Here is a 23,156-nt window from a genome sequence, read left to right as displayed (position 1 = left end):
TGGTCAGTGAGGTAAGTGACCGGGATCCTACGTGACATTGTTGGTATTCGTCATCCAGTGCTTACAGCACCGCCTGGCGGTCAGTAGGGACGAAATAGAACGAAAGTTACGCCTGTAACTACGGTTCTATGAGTCCCGGATGACCGCCAGGCCTGCCGGTCACTCCGAATCCTCGTGCTCTCGCGAGAAGATTCTAGGAGTTGATCCCATGCTGACGCCGGAAGATATACCCTTCCGGGGGTCATGCAGGGGTCACGGGTGACGTGACATTGTTGGTATTGTACTCGACATGCGCATGCGCGAGGGAAGATATCCAGTGCTTACAGCACCGCCTGGCGGTCATCCGGGACTCATAGAACCGTAGTTACAGGCGTAACTTTCGATTCCTGGTGTTACTCACCAAACAGGCCCAGTATCTTACAGGGTCACGGGCTATGGCACTGAGACTGTCTACAGACGACATAGTGATCATAGTGATCTTGTTAAACAGCTAATACTTTCTCCAACCGAACTTAACTCTGACAATAGTCTTCATAAAATAACGTGTAAATGTGATGAAATCCAGAGTCCACTGTAACATTGACGCACCCTACTCAATATTGAGACCAAAACAAATACCCAACTGTGAGGTAAAAACCAGGAAATAGAATTAGATCAACATCACACACCCTGATTCTTGTATGCTGCACATAATGTCAGATTTTGAATTTCAGAAGTGAACACACACGTTAGTCTGTTTTGTGTTGAATTCACTAATCATCGAGTTAACAGCTTGTGATCTTTTTCAGATTTCTGCAAATGGTGGATTGTTGGTATTTCTGGTATTGTTCTTGTTGCTGTTGGATTTGCAGTAAGGTATTACTGCAAGTACAAAACTGTGAAAAGTAAGTTGCTTTTTTATAGATTGTTTTTCAATTTTATATACATACATATATACACTTGATGCTGGTGCTTCAATATTTCTTTTTTATTATCTCATGTTCTAAGTCTCATCTGCTCCCCCTTCAGGGGTCGCCACAGCAAGTCATCCCTCTCCATCTACCAGTATCCTCTGCATCCTCTTGTCTCTCACCAACCAAAGATTTACTTCTAAAAATAATAATGCTTTATTCCCAATGAAACAGGAGCAATGGTCCCTGGTTCAAATCCTGCTTCTGATTGACCTTTGTGGGGCCCTGAACTTTGTGTGCTCATCTGCATCTTTCCTGTGAGACACTTAAAGTTGCAGACAAAGTCAGAGTGGGATCTTTTATAGAAGCATAAACGAAAGTTACTTGAATTTTTCTGTGTATTTACTCTCTTCTCCTTTTAAAATGCAAACAATGGGGACAAATGCCCAGTTTTGCTGCAATTGCCTAACCTAAAGTATACTTTAACCATCAAGTATCCAACCTTTCACCTGTCAGTTGGCTTATTGTGGATCCTACATACAGCTAAAGCTCATATCTGTAGAAATAAATGTAAAGTACCATGAGGACAGATTAGTGACAGATGAGCTGCTGGTGGCTTTTAATGCTGACAAATGATAATCAGTGAATTATTTTCTTCTGTTAAACTGTTAAATCTTGAGGGAATTTGAACATATTTCACTTCTGATCAGACCCACACCTACCAGCTTGTTTTCTCCTGTTCATGTAAACATTAAAACATTATATCAATTCATTGTAAATATTTCAGTAATTATAGCACTGCTTATATTTTTTACACAAAGGAAATGTCGACAGATATTGCTGTACTTAGCTCTAGAGCATAAATTACCTGATGTGACTTAAATGCTTTATTTTGAAAATGTTATCAGTATTTTTGGGATAAAAACATGGTGTTACAAATATGACATGCTGAATTATAATTGTTAATCGATGTTGGAACTGTGCGCTTTACAAAATAAAACTTGTGCAAGGGACTTTTTTTCAGGGTTTTTTATATCAGTTCTGTCCAGAGGTTATAATAAATATAATAAGTATACAAATCTGACTTGTACTGGCTGTTCAGGTTACAATTGTTTTATTAAAAAACACACACAAATGGAGTCTGAGTCAATAAAACTTTACTGTTTAATGTTTGTCATTAATCATGAATCCACAACACAGCAGTTTGTTTAGTGAGTAGGAAAAACTTGAGTATTTACACCTACCGTCATACACGTCACAGTTTCTACCCATGCTAACACAATCAAGACTTTTATATACACAAAATAAAGAATCATTGTACAAATGAAAACCAGCATCATAACTGACCAGCTGAATTTATCACTGATGCAAAAAAGACAAAATAAAAATAAAACTCCGTCAGCTGCCCCGAATGTTTAATCATTCATTAGACAAAGTTAACTCTGCTTGCTGTCATATAGACTCAAAAACAGTTTTATATCAGAAAGTTGAAGGAAAAAAGACCACAATCTGTATGAAAGGAAGATTTCTCCTTTATGACCATAATAATACGCTCCCTCTTTGTCTTTCTACAAACAATTCAACACCTTTTTCTCATCTGTTAGACAGATCAAACACAAACAGATTGGTTCAGTGGTTTTAGTAGACAAATGTTGGTTTATAATCTGTAACTAGCAAAAAGAAGATTTTCCTGTCAGGTAGTTTCACTGATCAAAGACAGAGTTGAGTCATCTGCTATAAATTATCCCTTTTTATAATACACTAGATGTGATTTTAACTTTCTGCTTTTAATATGTTCACTGTCAGAAAAAAGAGGGAAAAAGAAGGATGGGCTTTGCATAGTTGATACCACATTTACAAAGTGATTTACTCAAATTAACCTACCGCTGGAGTCTCCATGTTGGTTAATGATGTCAAACCCTGGTGGAGCAGCACAAACTGAGCTGCGTTCATTTTTACAAATGTTACTTTCTAACCTGCTGCTGAATCTCTAAAAATGTGTGAAAGCCTCTAATCTACATTAATCATGTTGACTAAACAGCATCAAAACGTGAACTTTGACAGTTCAAGACAGTTTGATGGCAGTTTTTTTGTTGAACAGAAATATTCAGATTTCTGAATTAATCAACTGTTTAGAGATAAGTATGAAGAATATTGTCAAACATGCTGAATATATTCAATTATTTTATGATAAAATGGCCTTTTAAAGTGAATTCTTCCTCAACGTGTCCTTAAACGTGTGCATGCACTTCCAGATGTTACTGGAGTAACATGACGGATGAATCCACTAGAGAATTAAAGAACGTGATGAACAGAAGATCAGTTTAGATTTTTATGAGTTTCAACTTTACTGGGACTAAAAGCACTGATTCAGACCTGGAAACTCTTTCTATCAAGAACATCAAAGTAAAGGTGGACAAAAAACAAACCAAAAACAGATTGGCCAACATGAAGAGAGAGGTATTCAAGGCTTGAAGCTCTCAGTAAAACAAATGATTTGTTGGGTAAAAAAGTGAAGTAACGAGCTATTTTAAATGCACTTAAAGTAAAAAGAAGAAAACAAGTTGGTTGATGATTGTGATTCTTCCAAATGTGTAAATATTGCTAAACATTTTAACCAGAACTGACCTTCGAAAGCATTTCTGTTTCGTTCAAAGCACGTCAAATTTACCTCACAGTGTAAAAGAAAACACAAAACAGACATAAAACTTTAACTTGGTGAAACTTTTATCAAAGAGCAGCCTCATCAACCAGATCCAACCGTAAACTGATGAAACAAATCAAACTGAAAATCAAACCAGCATCAGCTGAACTTCCACCAACAGATAAACCAATATTTGTTCCCTTCCATTTTATTTTGGCATCATTTTTTTATGTGTTCATGACAAGAAATTACTGGCATGAGAATCTGACACGTCTGGCATGTGTCACTTTTTTCAGCATGACCAGAAAACATCCTATTTGTGAGCCAATGAGGGGTCGTTGGTACAGGATACAAACAGCTGGGAACAGAAGGGATCACACCCTGTGTTACGGTGAGGTTTCGCTCCAGACGAAGCCAAAGACCCAGCTTCCCTTCATGACACCTTTACTCGGGGAGGACGATGCTCAGCGCTTACGTGAAGAGATAAAGCTTATTTCATCCTGACGTCTCAGATGGTGAGATCTCACCCCCCTCCATGTAAATGGGACCCAGGCTACATACTGAATTCCAGTCTAAATATCTGAAATGGACTTCTGTGTCCGTACGGCTCTGGACACAATTATGGGTCACATCAACAGACATGATTAGATATTATTCACTTCAAGCAGGTCGTGTGCATGTTTGGTTAAGTCAGGGATCACATCATGCAGGATAAGTGCTGTTACCTTCTTTTTAAAGAATAGTATTTAAATCAGGAAAAGACAAATTAAAAAACAAAACAAAAACCCTCCAAGGGGCCAATTGCAGAAACACTACCACCAATCCAGCGTCCAGGGTGATTCCCACACATGTAATAGACTGATCTGCCTCTTGCAGTTTCAAACCGGCGCGCCATATTAGGACTACTTTCTGTGGCGGATGAACTGATTGAATATTTACAGCAGAGAGATGGTGAAATGGAGTCAAAACTAAGCGCGGGGCAGAGAAACCGACTATAAGCAGCCTGCCGTTAATGCCATGCGGGTTACAAACGCAGAGCTTTCCCAGACCTCTGACAGGACATTTAACAGTAAAAACAAGTTTAACAAACCTCAAATTAAAGTAACGGTTCACTATAAAAAGAAAACCAAAGCATGATCCACAAGGGAGAACAAGTGGTAACTGTTTGAAGCGGCTGTGATGGAAACAAGGTTAACAGCTGTTCACAGTCCACCAACAAAAACAAAAGCAAAGAAGGGAGTGACAAAAACATCTTAGAAGGACAGCGTGCAAACAATCTGAGCTGCTGGTTAAAAAACGAAAGCGATTTAAAACGAACTAAAACATCCTTCACAACACGTTTGTCACTGAGAACAATCTAGCAGATTTAACATCCGTACACACTTAAATGGTTGCACTTTTCTAAACTACGAGGACGTCAGTGCGCAGCAGAACATTTCTCAGGTGCTTCCAGTAATTCACCTCTGTGGGTTGTTCACAGTCTCCGTCCGAACTCGAACTTTCATCGAACAAACATGCATACAAAACAGTACCCTGATTAAAAAAAAGTCCATTACTTTCATAAAAAAAGTCAAAAAGCATATATTTATCGAAGTTAATGTTCTCTATAAATACCATCCTTGCACATGGATCTTGAGCGTATTTACAGGTTCACATCTCCTGCACAAAAAAAGTCTTTTGCAGAATCGCTTTTCTTCATCGTTGACGTTGCAACGTTAAAATGTTCCAGTGTTTTCATCAAGTGCATGTCGTGTCTCCCCGAGCAGCTCCTGCAGGCTCTCATTTCACTCATCTTGCATATTTCTACATCAATTTAACCTTCAGCTAATATAAGAATTAAATATAAATTATATCTATATCCCTCTGTGTACTGTTTGACATTATCTATATACTTTGTTGAAAAAATACTTATTAGCTGCAGCGAGGCTGTCGTTGGTCATTTATTATCGTGGGTGGGAGCAGAGCCTTAGTTTGTCTCATGTGGAGGAAATAAACCTTTTTATTCACTTTCTGTTTGTTTTTAACCTTTAGTTTTCAGCTGAAAATAATCATTTTGCATCTAAATAACTATAATCCTCAGCTCTGCTTTGATTGATCTGCATTATATTTAATCCTATCATATTTCTACAGTTATATGAGGAGTATGACTCCTCTTCCTGCATATTTTGGTGCTGTCTTGCTTCATTAAAGTGCTCTCTGTCTTGAACCTTCAGAGCGAGGCATCAACAGAATAAAATTCTTGTGCAATTTATTTTATTTTTTTTAAGTTAACCCCCCCCCCTCTGTATGTCTATGTTTGATTAATGTTGTCAATGGTAGTAAAAGCAGTAAATAGCGTGGGATGTGTGCAGTTTTAGGGTCTATCAGAATAAACGTGTCATGGTGACACCGTTGCGTCGGATGAGACAGAATGCTACAGTTTTCTGGAGATTATGTCTAAACTCAAGCTTTTGGATGCAGTGACACGAGGAGGGAGCGTCGTCAGATGTCGAGGACTCTCTGCCGGGTTACTGAACGTGGACGATGTGAGTGTTCAGATTATTTGAACTTTAAGCTTCACGGCTCGGATCTTCTCCGGTTCCTGAAGGCTGCTCTGGCTGCTTCGGATCATCCTTTCAGTTCGACTCTTCTTCTTTTTTTTTACTTTAGAAAAGAGTTCTGTTTCAGCTCACTCGTCACTGATGCCGTGCTCCCACGCCACTTTAGCCTGTTCGTCCTTGGTGGCTGCGATTATGGGCTGGGAGATCTTGCGCGGCATGGGCCGCGGTGCGGGAGGTGCCGGGCCGGAGTGGCCGGTCATGGGCTCCTCCTCGGGGATGCAGCCCTCCCTCAGGTAGGGTTTGGGGGGCAGGGCCGGCGGGGGCTCGTGGAGGTGGTACAGGGGCGGGTGCTGGGGGATGAAGTGCGGGTGGAAGTGGTGGTAGAAGTGCTGGTGCGGGTGAGAGTGTGGCGGCCCGTCGGGCTGCTGCGATGGTGCTACCCCGGCGGGGGCCGGACCCGGAGCCTGGGCCTGGATCTGGCACACCGCCTGTGCCGGGCCCACGCCTCCCGGGGCGGAGTGGCTGCGGCAGGGTGGGGGTTTGACTCCGTCCAGGACTTCGGGCTCGGACACGCTGTACCTGACGGGCTGATACGGCGAGTCCAGGTCTTCCTGGTCGGTGGTCCAGGCCTGGCTGCTGGGGACGGACTCCAGGGTGTCGGTGCGGCTGGCCGGGGGGTCGGAGGACGAGGCGGGGCCCCCGAAGTTGCTCTCGCTGAGGGAGGAGACCCCGGAGCTGGCGCTGCCCGATAAGGTGGAGTTACTGCCATCCAGGATGGACTGCGGGCTGGTGGGCGAGGCAGGTATAGGGTGCAGGGGGGACTGAGAGGGGCAGAGAGGCAGACGGGGGAGAGAGCAGGGTTAATGACAGCAGTTAGACCAGGATTGTATTCAACGAGGTCTGAAGTGATGATCTGATGATGAATTTTGTGATTTAAATACACTCATCCTTGCCGTAAAACCTATACAGAGCACAAGAATAAACCTATTTCATAAAATATTTAATAAATCAAACAATCCATGGAGAGAAACAAGACAGACCTGGAAGACGATCAGAAAACAGAAAAACATACAAGAAAGACAGAGAGATAATCCAAGTCTACTATTCAGCTCGTTGTCAACATTTCAACAGATAAATACGAATCAGTGCATTAAAAGGAGGATGTCGTTTGTCTGTCCAACATGGAGTGTGTTCGGTAACTTTTAGGCTACATCTGCAGTAGTACGGTTTCATTTTAAACCCTTTGTTTAGACTCAACTTTGTGTTGGAAAAGATCTGCATCCCCTCTCCTGCATATTAACATCAACACTGTTGTTTACGCTGTCGTTAGGGCTAATCTGTAGTTTTACACTCTGGTAATAGTCATGTGACAGGGGCCCGGGAACCCAAGGAGGAGAAAAGCAGGAAGTGGATGCATGAGACTACTGTACTTCACCAGCTCTAAAAGGTTTTTTGTTTGTTCACATCTAAGCTGCAAACTAATTTATACAATCTGAAATGATCCGCTGTGATTCCGTGGCTTTCTGTAATAACGTAGAAATGTGGATACCAGTTTCACATTAGTGTGGATCTTATCTGTTTAGTTTAGAAGGATGGAACTAAAAGCTTTTAGAAATGATGACGTAGTTTATGGATATTTGCTTCCTGGGATCTTTTTAAGAAAGTGGATTTTGTGTAAACTGAGTATGTTGAACCTGGAATGAGGGAAACACGTTAGTCCATTCACGATTGTCACATAATGGAAATTTAGGAAAGAGGATAACTAAAATCATACTCTGTTACCATGGCAACGTGCTCAGTGAACACAACCTGGTTGAGAGAAGGTTTCTTTCTTGAAACAAGCTTAATTTCATCCTAGAACACATATGTTGGAAACATCTGTGGATGATGACGTCTGTTTATTGACGAAGATGCTGCAGTGATTGATTAGAACGAGCTGCATTCGTGGCCTGAAAGTGCTTAAAGGCTCCATTAGATTGTTTGGCATCCTTCCACTGTTGTTCTGCAGTTACATATGTACACTTGGTCTCATCCATCCATACATCACAAAAATGACCCATAATGGTTATGCCTTTACTTAACTGACTTTGCCGTGGTTGGATTGTAATCTTTAAGCGGGATAGGAGGTATTGATTACACCTGTGTTCCAATCAAAGCTCGTCAGTGGTTGACAACCATAAACCTGTTACATTTGACCTGTTTTTATTCCTCATCTTCAACTCCTACCAAGGTTTTTTTGTGAGCAGGGTTGCACTTGCATGAAAGTAAATCTAACGTGAAATTACACGTTCCATCACTAGTCACTCATGCTATTTAAATATGTAAAAAATATGCTTTCAACTGCTCTAAAATTTCTCCCACACAAGTTTTCTCTCATTTGCTGCTGCAGATATGTTGTTTTTCTGCAGAGTTTTTAATATGTTTGCCATCCTAAATCATATGTATATTACTTTTAAGATATACATTGACAAGCCTTAATGACCCCCTTTAGTGCTCTTGGTATCAGATGAATTATTGAATGCAGCCAAAGTATGCTTTAATACTACAGAAATTACCTGAAGCTGGAGGAAAACCCCCTACATGAACAACCTGCAGCAAAGTTTATTGCCCAGTGGACATGGAGGATTTATCTAGTCTGGACTGAAGTGTTTTTCCCACATAATCGAGGTTTGGTTTCGTCTTAAAACAGCATTTTAAATTTAAACCACTCTAGTGTGTATGTAGCCTAAGTTTTTAACGGTCTTGCCCTCATTCTGAGTCAAAGTTACTCAGAGGCTGAGCTGGAAATGACACTCAGAGGAGCTGTTTACTAATCTATCAAGCACACGTACAAAAATGGACAGAAAGAGAAGCACACAGATGCCAGCGTATGAACATCAACTGTCCTGAGGAATTCAGACAAACAATCATCCAGACTGACATCAGTGGAGGGGAGGAGGAGGAGGAGGAGGAGGAGGAGGAGGAGGAGGAGGAGCAGGAGGAGGGTACCTTCCTTAAGGAGCGCGCGGGGAGAGCTGGAGGGAGGTCGCTGACCTGGTGGTGGAAAGCATCAAAGTGCATCGACAGGAGCTGTCCTACAGGGGGAGACACAGCAGGACTGACTCAGTGCTTCACACACACTTCAGAAGAGAAGGGAGGACAAAGAGGAAGAAGATGAAGTAGACGTAGGGAGTGTAAGATGGAAAAGCAGAGGTTGGTAGAAGGGGTAATCGGAGGGCAACCTGGATCAGTAAGGAGAAGGAGTTTGTGAGGAGGAGAGGTGTTTGAAGCGCTTTTTAGTTAAAAAAAAAAGAGTTTGGGGATATTGGTCTAAAATACAGTGTTTGAAAAGATAAATGTGATGGTTTTGATTTTATAATTCTTTCAAACTAACTTTACTGATTAAACGAAACACTGAAGAGTTAGTTTGGTGTAATTACAAACTGAAAACCTCCTCTTTTCAAAACGTCTGTGGCACTGAAGCATGTCGAGAGTTTGGAGGTACAGAGACGAAGAAAGACACAGTCACAGCTGTCTGCTAAAGCTGATCCAAGACTGCACGTCCAAGATGAACCACCTCAGGCCCCTGAGCAAGGCCTTAACCCTAACTGCTCCATGGTGTGTGTCTCAGATGAAAGTCGCTTTGGATAAAAGCGTCTGCTAAATGACAGTAGTAACAGTAGTAGTAAAAGGTGGGATGAAATGGAAAATGCACCGAAAATAAGCATGCAATGTTTCATAGATTTAGTTTTGATGCAGATAGATTTTTACATTTCAGGTCTTCAACATGAATAAAAAACAAACAAAAGAGGAGACAGTAAAGCTTTTAGCATGTTGCTGCTCCTGCTGGCAACAATTACAATAAGTTCTGGTATTGAGATACGAAGTGATGAAACACAACTTAAGGTGTTTAACTAAAAAAGGCAGTTGGAGCTGCATCTTTTTTGTTTCTAAATTCTCCAGAAACTGTTTCTCTCGGACCAGTCAGGACTCCCCGTAGACCAGGCCATGCGCTGTGATGTGTGCAGAATATGGTTTTCTCTTCATCTTGTGATGAATTCATGGACGTCTCTGAAAAAGGTGTCGTCTTGAGGGCAGCGCATGTTGCTCTGAATACCAGAACACTATCCTGCATTAATGCCATCATCAAAGACATAAAAATGTCAAAAACCTTCAGCGAGGGCACTAAGCCTAAGCCTTTTTTTAACTTTGGTTGAGAGAACATGATGATGTGGAATGCTAGGTAATATGACCATAGTACACATTTCCACTCTGCTATTGTCTAAATCTCTGCTTGCGAAAGGTCCTGTGGTTGACCGAAACGTTGTTTGTTTGCTTTATTAAAGTCTTATGCAAGTGACTTGACAGTGTGCGGGAGACCCCTTTTTTCCTTTGTTCACACTGCTATTGTCCCTCCCTGATGCCTCCGAGTCCAGAGACGCCGATGCCTCTGAACAAAGTTAAAATACAGTTTCTCTTCTGCACAGTAAAGATTCCCCAAAGTTCTCTGCATCAAAGTGATCTGCTGTGATTATATAAAATGCACGCTGTATATAGTTGATGCACAAACACTTAAATCAATGTAAACTATGACGTGTTTTTGGTGCGATCACTTCCTCTTTGCTCCTTTGCTTTGAATCTGTTCCGATAATCCACAGACTTCAGGGATCAATATAAACAGGATTGTTACAAGTAACTAAGTGTTACACTAATGCTGTAATTAAAGCAACTAAGAAGAGCAAACAAATGCTGCAACCAGATTATTACCACAGATGCTGAATAATGCACAACAGCATCGCACATCCGCCCTCGTGTGGTCAGAAGTGGTACTGCCTCATAGTGAGTTTGAATGTCCTAAGTAAAAATAAAATAAAATAAATCTCTGGATTTTAAATACATTTTCAAGCTGTCTGGTTTCTTAAAATTGCAGACATAGTGTAAAAATACATTTGGCTCAATTAAAGGTAAGGGTTATGACCTCAAACAGACATGGTTCAAATATTAATTTTCATGTACGTTTGAAACCATCGTGGTGAGGATTTTCAAACCACATTTTAGTAACGCAACATCAGAGAGCATTTAAGATGTTGCTCAATTGAAAAGCTACATAGAAATGAAACCTCAAAATTTGAACTCTTCATTTATTTATATATCTGGCTACATTTTCTGAGGAGACGGAAATCAAGGCCTAACAACTTTAAAACCTGCAGATACAGCAGGTTTGTATCCTACCGTATATCATTACATGCAGTCCTCAATGAAGGAAGTTTTATTCACAGATATTATAGGAAAACCTTTTAGGATACTTTATAATTGCAAACACCTAGCTTTGTTAGTGATGATTGAATGCAGCATTAAATTCTGGCATTTACAATGTGGTCAGAACTCCTGAGTGAGACGGTGGCTGCAGTGATGCATCCCACAAGACCAGACACGGCATCTACGTGCATGTATCTACGCGGAGAAATGTGCCAAAAAATATAACTCAAAATCTATTTCCAAAGGAGACACGGCGGCAGATGTCCAGCACACGTAGACGGCAGCGGTTTCATACCATGAGGCACGTTGCGCGGTGGGACCGGCGGTGCCATGACACTGCCGACATGGGAGGAGAGGAACGGGAGCGCTTCCCTGGTTCCACTGTCCAAACTCCAACTGCTGGGAGTGGTGAGGACTGAAGAAGAGCAGAGAAAGAGACGTGAAAGTGAAGAGCAGGAACAACAAATGGACTGTAAATAGAATATTCATGGCGTGTGTTTGTTTACCTTTCTCCGCCACGGAGAGGTTGGGGTCGCTGCAGGGTTTGCATGGACCGATCACCTGATGGAACAAGGCCCGCTGGAAGGTTGGTGGCTGCAGAGACAGAATGAGACCATTGCAGAACAACAGAAAGGCTGTGAACGTTTGAGTCCGTGTTGTCGTCTGTTTCCTCCCTCGGTACCTGTCCGTTCTCAGTGATGTTGGAGTACATGGCGCTGCTTGGTCTGTCTCTGTGCGGCGGCAGAAGCATCAGCATTTCTCTGTTGTGTCTGTACTTGTCCGGCAGAGAAGGAGAGCCGACTGCAGGGGTAAAGACGACATTTGAAACTAAAGCATCTGTTATTTGCAATGTTACATCTTAACATTTATCAAAGAATCTTCAGGTCTAAGAGATGAATTATCTGCACCCCAGATCTCCCCGTATGACGGCTGCATGTGAGCTGCTCACCTCTGATGGATGAGGGGGTGGAGTTTATCATCTGAGGAGGTGCGGAGTGGGTGGAGCTAAGACTTGAGGAGGAGGGGCTTGCCTGCAGAGAAAGTGTCATGGTATGTAAATTCCAGCTATAACAATACAGTAGAAATTATTGAGTTAAAAAGATATAAATGCAATAAAGTTCGGCTGCAGAAAGAAGTTGGATGTGATGGTTATCTGTACAGCTACTTCTCTTTCTTGTTCAGAATCAAAACACATCTCAAAGGAAATGTTTCAATAGTGTTCATAAATCTAATAAAGTCAATTATAAAGCTGTGTGATCCTTAACTTAATGAATGATCTTCTATCCGAACTCCACGTATAAGTCATCCATTTCCATTTATTACCGTTGTAAATGTATTTTAGTGTAACAAGGAAAGTGTTGAAACTTTTACAACTATAATAAAAATCCTTTATGTACGTCATAAAAGTAACTTTTCCAACTTACTCAAACACTGACTTCAGTCCCTGAATGAGTCATTTAAAGAAATGTTCTCATCATGCAAAACTGTTAATGATTACTTTTATTAGATTCGCTTTGTGAATATCAATTAATCATTAATATTTTATAATTCATCTTTTTATGTCTCAGAAAAACAACCTTTTGAATGACATGAAGATCATCACGTTTTGTGCAAAAGGCCACTTCATTTTAACAATGTGATAAATCCACATTGTTAAGCAGCCAACATATTTTACAGGGACATTTGAAATATTTGTCATTTGCATGTAAATAACGGTGATTTGTGAACGACGTTCCCTTCAGTGCCACTGACCTGCATCCGGTAGAAGTCCTCGGGGTGCTCCATCACCATGCCGTCAGCCAGGATCACCAGATTACCTGTCTCACTGGAGTTGTGGGAGGAGAGAGAGGGGGACGAAATGCGCACTGGAGTCAAAACAGCAATGGGACTGGGAGGAGGGAACAGGAGCGGGAGTAGGTGAAGAGAAAAGGGGAAAGGACGGAAGAAAGGGGATTAAAGTGCAAAAGATAGGGTCAGAAAGAGGGTGGGGAGGTGAAAGGATGGGGAAAAGGAGCGGTATGGGGAAAAGGAGGAGAAGAAAGGAGGACAGGGAGGATCAGGAGGAAAAGGACCAGGGGGGAGGAGTCGTGCAGAGTGCAGTACAACCAAAAATTGGAAGAAAGAGGCCAAAAATAACAGCAAAACCGTGCATGCAACGTTATTTGGTGAGAATGAGATCGATCGGCAACCCAGACCATGCAAGAGGGCAGGTGGTGGTTGGTTGGGGGTGGAAGATAGATAGAAAGAAACAAATAGAAAATGGAATATTTTCAGAAAGTGTGATGTAAGCAGCTGAAGATAAAGAAATGTCATGAAATTAACAACGATCCCGACTGAATTCAGGAGATGAAATCACTGCAGAATGATGGAGAAGTTGGTGAGAAGGCGTGTGTGTGACTACAGAACGGTCTGAGGGGGTTTCTGCAGAGTTCAGGATCTTCAAAACCCACATTAAATATACTTCAGCGCTTGTTTTTACAGCTATACCACTGATAGGGTGATGATAAATAAACAACAAGCCAGCAGTTGTGTCTCTTCCTATTCTCTGCCAGACATTTGGCTTCGTCTGGACCAAAGAGCCGACGCAAACAAGCCCAGAGAACCTTCTCCCTGTCAACTATTTCACCCATTTACCAAAGTAAGCTGAGAGGTACCAGCTGTATTATGCTGAGATCCCTACTGCGTGAAAGGGTAGGGAGATGTTTTCACATGATATCCATCCAAAAATGACACTTGACACCTTTCAAATCCTTCAAAAGCTGTTTTACAGAAGCTTTTTCCAGTTTTATGATCTGCAGTTACCCTGAATAAGTGGATGTATTCATGTTCATGTGGCTGGATGGATGTATGGATGGATGCTGCAGATGGATGCTGCAGATGGATGCTGCAGGGTGTCACTCGGCAACAATAAAGCAGAACAATGTTACCGTGCAAAAATGAACCTGCGAGCTGAGTTGGTGCTGCTGACCTGTGTCGGTGCATGAGCTTGAAGCTCTCGGGGCTCATGGGGCTGTGAGAGGCCAGGATCCCCCTGGGGGTGTTGGCTCCAGAACCGGACCTCTCTAGTCCAGGTAGGCCCTGAAATGCAACATAGAAACACTGCTCTGAATATTCACACTGCCCTACGGCGCACCAGTGAATAAGGGATAAAACGAACAAGGAAGATGGCAACAAAATGGCTTTTCAGAAACCTTAACAGCATATTTTAGGAAAACCGCTGCAGTCTGTTGTCTGAAAAGATGCATTTTTAATGCCTTGATACAAATTCAGGAGGTGAAATGTTCAAAGTTGAAAGACTTTCAATTCTTGGCAGCAGCTCTGAGCTGGAGGCACGAGAGCATCCTCTTTGAAAAGGGAACTAATTAAGCTCCTTCACCGTGCTGGTCGACCCTGTAGCATGTTTATGATGGATGGAAACCTTCTAGACTCATAGTTGCTTTAGTCTTCAGTCATCATATTTAGTCTCATGAAATGTTTCGTGTTTTTCTCCTCTGAGTCCTGCAGTTCATCGAAAAGGTGAAATGTTCCACGAAAGCTGCTGTTGTGAAGGCTGTTGCAGGACTCACATGGCAGAGGCTGCTCCTCATCATCTGGAACTGATCTATCAGCTTCTTGTGCAGGGGACGCATTTCTGGATGCACGAGCTTCTCGTGCACAGCCAGACCCACTCCAAGGATGTGGACCTGAGTGAGATTGAGACATCGTGTTCAGTGTCCAGCTAGAGTGGGTTTTATGTCTTTTATAAACTTCCTTCATGAGTTCCTAGTGAGCACACTCAGTTCAGTTTGGGTTTAGCTGCAAAGATGTGGTTTTGAGAGCTAGGTCAAACCCTCAGATGTACGTTTGGACCTTTTCCACGCGAAAGATGAGAAACTTCATTAAGTCATTGCTAAGTCTTTATTCTGGAGTCTTGTTAGATTATGTCAGTCCTACTCAGATGCTGCAGTTACCTAGTGGTTAAAGCCCTCTGTGTATTTCATGGTTAAGATCACATCTGAAACTTGAGCAGAAGGAGTCACCTGCTCCTGCATCAGGTCTTTGAGCTGCGTGATCTTCTCTGTGTCTTCAGGGTGGCTGGTGATGTACTCTTTGTCAAAAAACGCCTGGTGACGGAAAAAAGAAAAAGCACATACAAGAAGTATGACATTATAACCGTTATTTTTAATGTCAAGACTTTTACTGTTGCAAGTGCTACATTTTTTTGTTTTTAGTAAATTAATTCAAAATGAGTTTTTAAATTGTTCAATCAAACAGAGGCGTCCATGACAGTCACACTCATGTGCTCTTAGATAAAGATTTCCTCTCATTGGTGCAGAAACCTGCAACACCACTGAAGAGGAAACACGTTTCGTGAACCCGACGACGCCTAACGGAGCCGTTTTGGATGTTTTTGATGCCTGACCTCCTGGTATCTGGCGATGCCTCCGTTCACGGCGGCGTCGATGACTCCGTTCAGCGTCATGCTGAGCAGGTTGATGTTGCCGTGCAGCTGTTTGTGTTGGTACTGACTGATCAGGGTCCGCAGCTCCTGGTTCTTGTTCTCTACCACAGAGGTGGCGTTTTCTAGCGGGCTCACCTCCACCTGAGAAAAACCAGGGAGTCAAGGAGGAGGACGTCAATGAATGAGTGGTGATAGACGGTTGGAGCTTTCATTTCAACTTTCTATTTAACAACTTGTCCAAGTAGTGTCGGATCCTTAAAAAGCAAAAAGTTCATGTTGAAAACATTCCTTCACAATAAACGATGCTCTTCACTGTCTCACCAGTTCTCTCCTGTCCACCTCGAACCAGCGTGAGATCCCCGGCAGAGGGTGAGTGAGCGTCAGAGTCGTCCTCTCTATCCAGAGACTCTGAAACATCCACAAAAACAAGTCACAGGGTTTGATTTCAGTCATAATGAAACCCCTGCATAACCCACTAACATGCGTTTAGAAGTGTGTGTAGTAATTAAATACTAATGACTAAGTATCATGCAGATGCTGAGATGTGATCATCATAATACTTGTTTCTATAAATTAAACTGGAATTGTATGTGATCACCCTCAGGCATCATTCAAATATATTTAGGGACAATGTGTCTGTCTGGTAGGTAATATGTTTGAAACAAGATAAACCAGAAGGGTTGCATTTCCATGGAAACGCGGGTGTGAATGCACTTGAACTCTGCTGAACTTCAACAGTGTGAGGCTGCAGTTGAACCTGCGACTGAAGCTGATGTAAATGATGCACTTGCTCAACCACGTGAGCTATCAGGCTCTTCAGAGACCACGTGCAAGTATTTTCAAAGGATAAAGATTCAGCTTGTCCCACAACATTTACACAATAAAGGTGCATGAGCAATACATGGTGGTTTAGAAAAAAAGCTGAACTTGAAACTTAACCATAAACTAAGACAAAGGGAGAGCAAAAATCTGCACATACAGGACTCGCACAGAAGAAAACAAAGTATAAAATCAGTTGTATAAATAGATAAATTGCATTAAATTGTATTAGGATTTGCAGAGCTAGAAACAGCATTAGCACCACCTGCTGGCCATAATCATGTACTCTTCCTTCATTTCATATGGGGACAATATTTATATTTTAAAAATATAGAAAAGAAATTGAAAAAATGTTGTCAGGAATAAATAAATAAGGAGTAAATGCACCACCAAACTTAAACAATTTGCAGTAATTTGGATTTATCAGCTCAAATGGGGACGAAAATGACACGATATTTACTGAAAACCTAGAAGAACAGTACATTTTCTAGCAGATAGTGGTTTTACTATACTTAAGACAAGAAATTAGCACATTTTCGTGAAGACTGAGGGTGGGAGACATTTGATGCCGGAGAAGTACGCCCTCCCGTGTCTTATTTTGTCCTCCTCAGGGAGTAAAATACTTCAATCACTCTACAGTTTTCTGCACAGGTCTTTTTGTCACAACTCAGCACGTTATTTCAGCCGTCAGTCATTTTGTTTTTCACTTGATTAGATCAAACATCAAAGTATCTCTTTAGAGGCTTCTAGATCAATGAAATAGCCAGAAAATATTAGACAGAGTAAACTGAAATAATTATTTGAAAGTTATTTAGAAAATCTTTACTCTCATTGGTACAAACATGCTTTATTCAATGTTTCTGACATGGCTGCATCTTCAAAATAAAAGTCCTTCTTTTCACTTCTCCAGTAAGTGAAGATTGTGAAGTCAAAGGCCAGTCATCAACCAACTTTTCTGCTCACCTTGAACTCATTCTCCTTGTCTTTGGGTCCTTTGTGAAACGGCCGATCGTAACGAAACCGCCGAACGTTATTCACCCGATAGAAGCTCTTAATGCGGTCTGGCACTCTGTCCATCTGGAGGACGGTGACGCTGTCTGGAACCGCCGTTACCGCGTAGATCTGGAGGTCTGAGCCGAGGAACGGGGGAGTCAAGGGACCAACTGGATATGGCAAGCTTTGTGAGCCTAATATGTATAAAACTAAACTAAAAGACAAATATTTTATATTCTGTTTCATGGTAATAAGCTGTATTCTGATACGGAAATCAAACCATCATTGAAGGAACGTTAATAAACATTCAAACATGCAACATGCTCTCTCTTCTGAAGGATACACTGCGCATCACACTGCAGGATGGCTTCATCTGGTTGATTGGGGTGCTGCATTGCAATGGCTTGTGGGAATTCTCCCAGCATTCTTTGCTGGAAGGCTTCTAATCTTTCGTAGTCATGGCCACGGCAGACAAACTCTTTGTTCTTCAGCGAAAACAAAAAAAGGCAGAAATTCTTTATAAAAGTCTTCATTTGCTTTGTGGTACATGAAAGGCTTTTATCCGTCTGATCAGTGGGAAACTATCTGACTTTGGCACGGATTAGTAAACTTAAGATAATAAATCACTCACTCTGAGGAAAAAGGGGAATTTCCTGCCGTAGAATCCCACCCTGAAGAACTCCGGCTCCAGGCGTTGCTGCTCCATGATGTTGTCGTAATATGCTGCTTCCATTTTCTAAACACACAGGAAATACAAGTGATTAAAGCTTGATTTAAAGCACTCAGACACTGGAAATATAAATGCCACTGAATTATAGTTACATCTCCTTTTCCATTAATTACTCCACCTGAAGAATGAAGTGACACTAAAAACTACATGAACCTAAATATAGAATGTCTTCTGTTTTTCCTGATCAGAGATGATAATAATGTGATGAAATATACATGGTGATCTACAGTAATTGCTCAATCATGGTGTAATATTCCTGATACAACAGAAACCACCTTTAGTGATGGCCGCTCACCCGTATCCAGCTGAGGCTCTGGTAGTCGTACAATGATTCATACTGAAAGGCCAGCTCCCGGCACAGAGGAACACCGTACTCCCAACACTTTAGGACACACAGACGTCTTTAGGGCAGTTTGAGACGCACAATAACACTTGATATTTACATAATTAGAAAACAAATCTACGATAGGAGATTAGTTGGGGCAGTGTGCCGCTAGAAATGTCCTGTGTTATGACGTAAGAGACAGCGAAGTGCAGGATGTATACAGTACCCAGTCAATAACACAGCAACATCGATAAATCCCTCTTTAAAAAAAAAAAATTATATTTAATAAAAAAAATAATAAGAAAAATATGTGGGTCTTCAAAACATCGAAAGTCAACATTGTTTCACAAACTTGTACAACATGTGACTAACTGTTGATGCTAAATCATTCGTGACTGACTGCTTTGTGAAAACATCCTTCCTGGAAGTTAAGGAGAGGACATTTTCAGGTCTTTCTGTCCTTTTTACATCGATGACAAGCTTTTACTGCAGTGAGCGAGCTTGATGTGAAGTAACACTGCTGGCAGTCATACTTCAACTGAATCAATACAAAGTTAAATTATTGGAAAAATAAAATTTCTGAGTCCTCTTCTCTATTTTCTGAAGCATTTAATCCACGCTTGGTTCTGTCCACATAATCACTGCATTTCAGACGCGTCATTAAAATCCAGTGTTTACATAGATGATGCTTTTGAGGTCCATGTTTGGTTAATCTGTGCTTTAAAGCTTTAAAGGTTTGTTTTCTTTTCTTTTTCAAATCTAGTCTAGTTTTTTAAGTATTAAAATAGATTTTTTCAGCTTGAACATATGACTTTAAAACATCCATAAACCCTTAATTATTAAAAATCAAAGCTACTTGCAGCCCTGAGTAATTTATCCCGGGTTTTCTTCAGCTATAAAGTAGAAATGGTGATTAATTAATCTGATTTCTGCATCTACTTTGCTCTGACTGGCAGTGATGTGCCACCTCTAACATCTGTGCAGGTGTGCACGACAGCTGACCTTTCCCTTGTTGAAATAGTGGATAACTTTGCGGCAGAGACCCTCCTTGCGGTGCCACTCGGTCTGAGCGGGATAATGCAGGAACTCCTTCAGAGGCCGCTCGTCCCAGTTCAGCAGCTCCCAGTACAGCAGCAGGGTGAACGCCGCCTCTGAGACCAAACGGAGGACAGCGGGACATCAGAGATATCAGGGACATCAGAGACACGTCTCGTACACTGTGCATGTGAGGGTGCGCGTGTGCGCCTTTACCGTTGAAGTTCTCAGCCTGGAGATGCATGTCGCACAGCTTGTGGATGTAGCGGATGTACATCTCCTCCTTGTTGATCTCCGACTTGTAGAAGTTCTGTCGGGACACAAGACGGGAATGATGGCTGTGATAACGGCAAAAACCTTCCGTCACGGAGTCAACATGGTGTGAAGCTTACCAGCAGATTCACGGTGCAGCCAATCTTCTTGTTTTCCGTCTCATCTCCTTTCATACAGTCCCTGAACAAAACAACAGCTTCATGAAGAAAGTCAAGCCTCTTATTAATCTAATCTCTTACTCCAATGGTCTCTTTTGCTTTCTCTTTATGCCCAAGTTATAAACATGTACCACACACTGATATGATGTATTCAGACAAACAGTATAAAAACTATTTTTCTTCATGAGAGAAACAGAAAAAACGTTTGTTTTAGGTCATAAGACATTCGTCGATGACAAAACAGACATTATTATAAAATGAAACACGTATTCTCTGCAAACACCAACAGGTAAAGTGTGTCCGGTGTGTGAGTGGATGCAAACACTGGTACCTATAGTCCAGCAGCCGCTCCATCAGCCGTGTGACGGAAGTAACGAAGGAGATCCCCGTCTCTCGCCACGTTTCCTGCTCGATCTTCTCCAACAGGCTTCAAAGAAAATGCAAACGTCAGACACTGTTGTGTAGTTTAGACTTAGGAGGCAAAGCTATCATGGTGCTGTGAATCTGTCAACTTGTAGTTGTGGCTGGAGTGACGTAGAGGAAGCGTCAGGTGTGATGCGGCCCAGGTAGGGGCCTGAAGGCACCTGAGCTTGTGCGTGAGATATTGATGAGGTGTAGCCGAGGTCACGTCAAAGTTTCAGTCTGACTTCTACTAATCGTGTTTTATAATGATGGATCATAAGCACACCTCATGCCACTCAGGTCTCAATATTCAGCTTCACATTCACATTCATGAACTTAGATTTGCAGCAAAGGCAAGTGTTTGCATATACAATGGGCTCTATTTTCAAAGTAAATTACTTAATAATTTTGCATAATCATACATAATTTTGAGTTGATAGATAGTTTGAATCATGAAAGTAGAAAAAAAGGACACTAAAACAAGAACAAAGATGTGTTATTATTTCATGTTATGGTAATTTTTTTCAGTATTAGTTGGAGTGAACAGAGCAGGAACTCTTATTTTGAAAGCAGAACAGCAGGCAATCAGGGACCTTACCAGTCTGTGGAGCAGCTCTTTTTTCATTTTCATAACATTACTAATTTCTTTGTTGCTCTTGTTAATAAGACAAATAAAATTTAACACATATTTCCATTTCTGCACTTCATGATAAAAACAAAAAATTATTAATTTAACAACGTTTTGGTTTTACAAATAGATACCAGAACTTTGGATTAATAGCCGGCTGATTCACAACATCTGAGCAGGTTAACAATGACTCTAATCACTAACATCCCCAACATGTTGACTGCAGGCAGGTGAAATGTTTGCAGCAAGGATCTAGGTGTAAGAAGTGTCATACCTGGGATAAGGCCCAAACAGCTGGGTTCTAGTCCCGCAGCACAGAGCAAAGCAAACACACACAGCAGTGTTAGAGCAGTGAAAAAAGTGAGAGTGAACCTTTGTTATCAAGGAGGGAGGGACAGAACAGAAGGTGGATGTTAAAGCACACAAACCGACTCCGTCTGTGTTTCTTACAGCAAACTGAAGAGTTCTCTGTAGTTCTCGTCACCTTTCCCCTCAGAGACCAAACTGTCCAACTTGTCGATCAACTCAGCCTCCACCTGCGTGCAGGGATAGAAAAGTAAAACGGAGCGTTGCGATGCGACCGAGCTGCTTCCAGAGCTGCCGTCTCCTGGAACGCACCTGTTTGAAGTTCCCGTTCTTGCGCTGCTCCCAGTCCATCATGTCGTGGAAGATGGGGATCATGATGTTTCTCACCTCCACCTGAGGGACCAACGTCACCCCCAGGAACGGGCCGATCATGCCGGGGATGAAATGGATCTTATTCTCTCCTACGATCACCATAAACACGTTCCATCAGACAGGTAATATGTCTACTTCAGGAAAACAGTGAGGACAAGTTTTATAAACAGACAAAAATATATCCACAAACATCATTTTAAAGGAAACGGTCTGGCAGATGATGAGGGATGTTAATCAGGTTCTTACCCAAGTTCTGCCACATACTGAAAAGCTCATACGTCATCATCACCCTCATGTCACCATATCTGCAAAAAGACAAGGAAATTAGTTTAAACATCAATGTTTTTAACTGGAAGAGCAATGTTAACGTTTGTGTTAATAGTCAAGTTATCAGTATTTAGAGGACTGTTCTGCAGTCAGCTTCTTAAATTGTGTTTAACTTGAGAGTTGTTGACGCGAGACAAAAGCAAAGGTAGAAAAACACTAGCTCATCACAGAGAAGAGCTTTGGTTCACATCTTCATCCATCATCACATACTTCATCTACACCACGTGTTTCGGGAGTATTAACGATGCAGCTAGATGTGAGAGCTACTTTTGTGGATATATGTTAAGTCAACTAAAGTTATGTTGCTTCATTTACATCATCGTTATCTAAGTTTTACACCGCTTCGCTTCTGACCTGCGACTCTGTCCCTACCATCTAGGAGATATTTAGCGTTTTGCTGACGTTGTTAATGCCTGCTATATGTCACATAAATCCTCGGACTGTCTTGCTCATGTTGGTCTTCAGGTGTGTGGTTTTCACTGCAGTTTGGGCCCTGAATTAAATCACTGATCCCCTGCATCTGACGAGAAAAACTTAGAACTTATCAGTCATATTTACCGGAAATGTTATGATAATTAAGTTAATGTGATTTTCTTAAACTATTTTATTCATCACTCCAAATGATAATGTTACAATTCTAAAACTAGCAACACACCCTTAAAGTTTGATGTAGTGTGCTGATTTCATTCACAGGTGGAGCTGTGTAGTCATTATTGTCGGCAGGTGCAGGAATACGTGGCGCTGTCGCATGAAATTACCCACCAGTTCAGAGACTTTGGTTAAATCCCCCAACAAAATGACATGCGGCTCTTTAAAGGTGCTAATATTATGACACGCGTGTGCTGTACGTTAAGAGAAGCTGATTTCATTATAAGGTCCAATAATAAAAACCACCATTATGGTGAGATGACAGTTGTGTGTGTGTATGAGTGTGTGTGTTACCACCTGCTGGCATGTTTTCACTAAAACCATCAGACACTGTGCGGTTTTGAGTTCATGCAGTGTTGCCAGTTTAACTGAAATAATGTGTGTAGG

The 23,156-nt window shown here is 41.6% G+C and overlaps 2 protein-coding genes across 13 annotated transcripts in view; one reads left to right on the top strand and one right to left on the bottom strand.

The window, feature by feature from the left end:
* LOC133448462 (butyrophilin-like protein 2) overlaps nucleotides 1–2,168 on the top strand; it is a 51,649-nt gene extending 49,481 nt beyond the window's left edge. Inside the window, exons 8-9 of one of the 3 annotated variants that reach the window (XM_061727019.1) lie at nucleotides 789–884; nucleotides 1,009–2,168. In XM_061727019.1, coding sequence (XP_061583003.1) covers nucleotides 789–884; nucleotides 1,009–1,211 — 299 coding nt within the window. In that variant the 3' untranslated portion in view covers nucleotides 1,212–2,168. Of the gene's footprint in view, nucleotides 1–788; nucleotides 885–987 lie in introns of all 3 variants that reach the window. The other 2 variants (XM_061727020.1, XM_061727021.1) reach the window with 2 other exon arrangements.
* LOC133448459 (dedicator of cytokinesis protein 3-like) overlaps nucleotides 1,993–23,156 on the bottom strand; it is a 246,147-nt gene continuing 224,983 nt past the window's right edge. For 4 of the 10 annotated variants that reach the window (XM_061727004.1, XM_061727007.1, XM_061727010.1 and 1 more), the window contains 24 exons: nucleotides 22,041–22,099; nucleotides 21,735–21,883; nucleotides 21,567–21,652; nucleotides 21,391–21,417; nucleotides 20,418–20,513; nucleotides 20,048–20,108; nucleotides 19,872–19,965; nucleotides 19,623–19,771; nucleotides 18,591–18,677; nucleotides 18,197–18,301; nucleotides 17,909–18,050; nucleotides 17,536–17,702; nucleotides 16,075–16,161; nucleotides 15,715–15,894; nucleotides 15,332–15,415; nucleotides 14,879–14,995; nucleotides 14,281–14,411; nucleotides 13,065–13,200; nucleotides 12,262–12,343; nucleotides 11,995–12,113; nucleotides 11,819–11,906; nucleotides 11,608–11,727; nucleotides 9,063–9,148; nucleotides 1,993–6,895 (listed from right to left, as the gene is read on the bottom strand). In XM_061727004.1, coding sequence (XP_061582988.1) covers nucleotides 6,203–6,895; nucleotides 9,063–9,148; nucleotides 11,608–11,727; nucleotides 11,819–11,906; nucleotides 11,995–12,113; nucleotides 12,262–12,343; nucleotides 13,065–13,200; nucleotides 14,281–14,411; nucleotides 14,879–14,995; nucleotides 15,332–15,415; nucleotides 15,715–15,894; nucleotides 16,075–16,161; nucleotides 17,536–17,702; nucleotides 17,909–18,050; nucleotides 18,197–18,301; nucleotides 18,591–18,677; nucleotides 19,623–19,771; nucleotides 19,872–19,965; nucleotides 20,048–20,108; nucleotides 20,418–20,513; nucleotides 21,391–21,417; nucleotides 21,567–21,652; nucleotides 21,735–21,883; nucleotides 22,041–22,099 — 3,145 coding nt within the window. In that variant the 3' untranslated portion in view covers nucleotides 1,993–6,202. The remainder of the gene's footprint in view (nucleotides 6,896–9,062; nucleotides 9,149–11,607; nucleotides 11,728–11,818; nucleotides 11,907–11,994; nucleotides 12,114–12,261; nucleotides 12,344–13,064; nucleotides 13,201–14,280; nucleotides 14,412–14,878; nucleotides 14,996–15,331; nucleotides 15,416–15,714; nucleotides 15,895–16,074; nucleotides 16,162–17,535; nucleotides 17,703–17,908; nucleotides 18,051–18,196; nucleotides 18,302–18,590; nucleotides 18,678–19,622; nucleotides 19,772–19,871; nucleotides 19,966–20,047; nucleotides 20,109–20,417; nucleotides 20,514–21,390; nucleotides 21,418–21,566; nucleotides 21,653–21,734; nucleotides 21,884–22,040; nucleotides 22,100–23,156) is intronic. The other 6 variants (XM_061727006.1, XM_061727011.1, XM_061727008.1 and 3 more) reach the window with 5 other exon arrangements.

Source organism: Cololabis saira, chromosome 8 (genome assembly GCF_033807715.1).
Source record: "Cololabis saira isolate AMF1-May2022 chromosome 8, fColSai1.1, whole genome shotgun sequence".
Lineage (NCBI taxonomy): Eukaryota > Metazoa > Chordata > Actinopteri > Beloniformes > Belonidae > Cololabis > Cololabis saira.
This window is presented reverse-complemented; position numbering and strand designations above follow the sequence as displayed.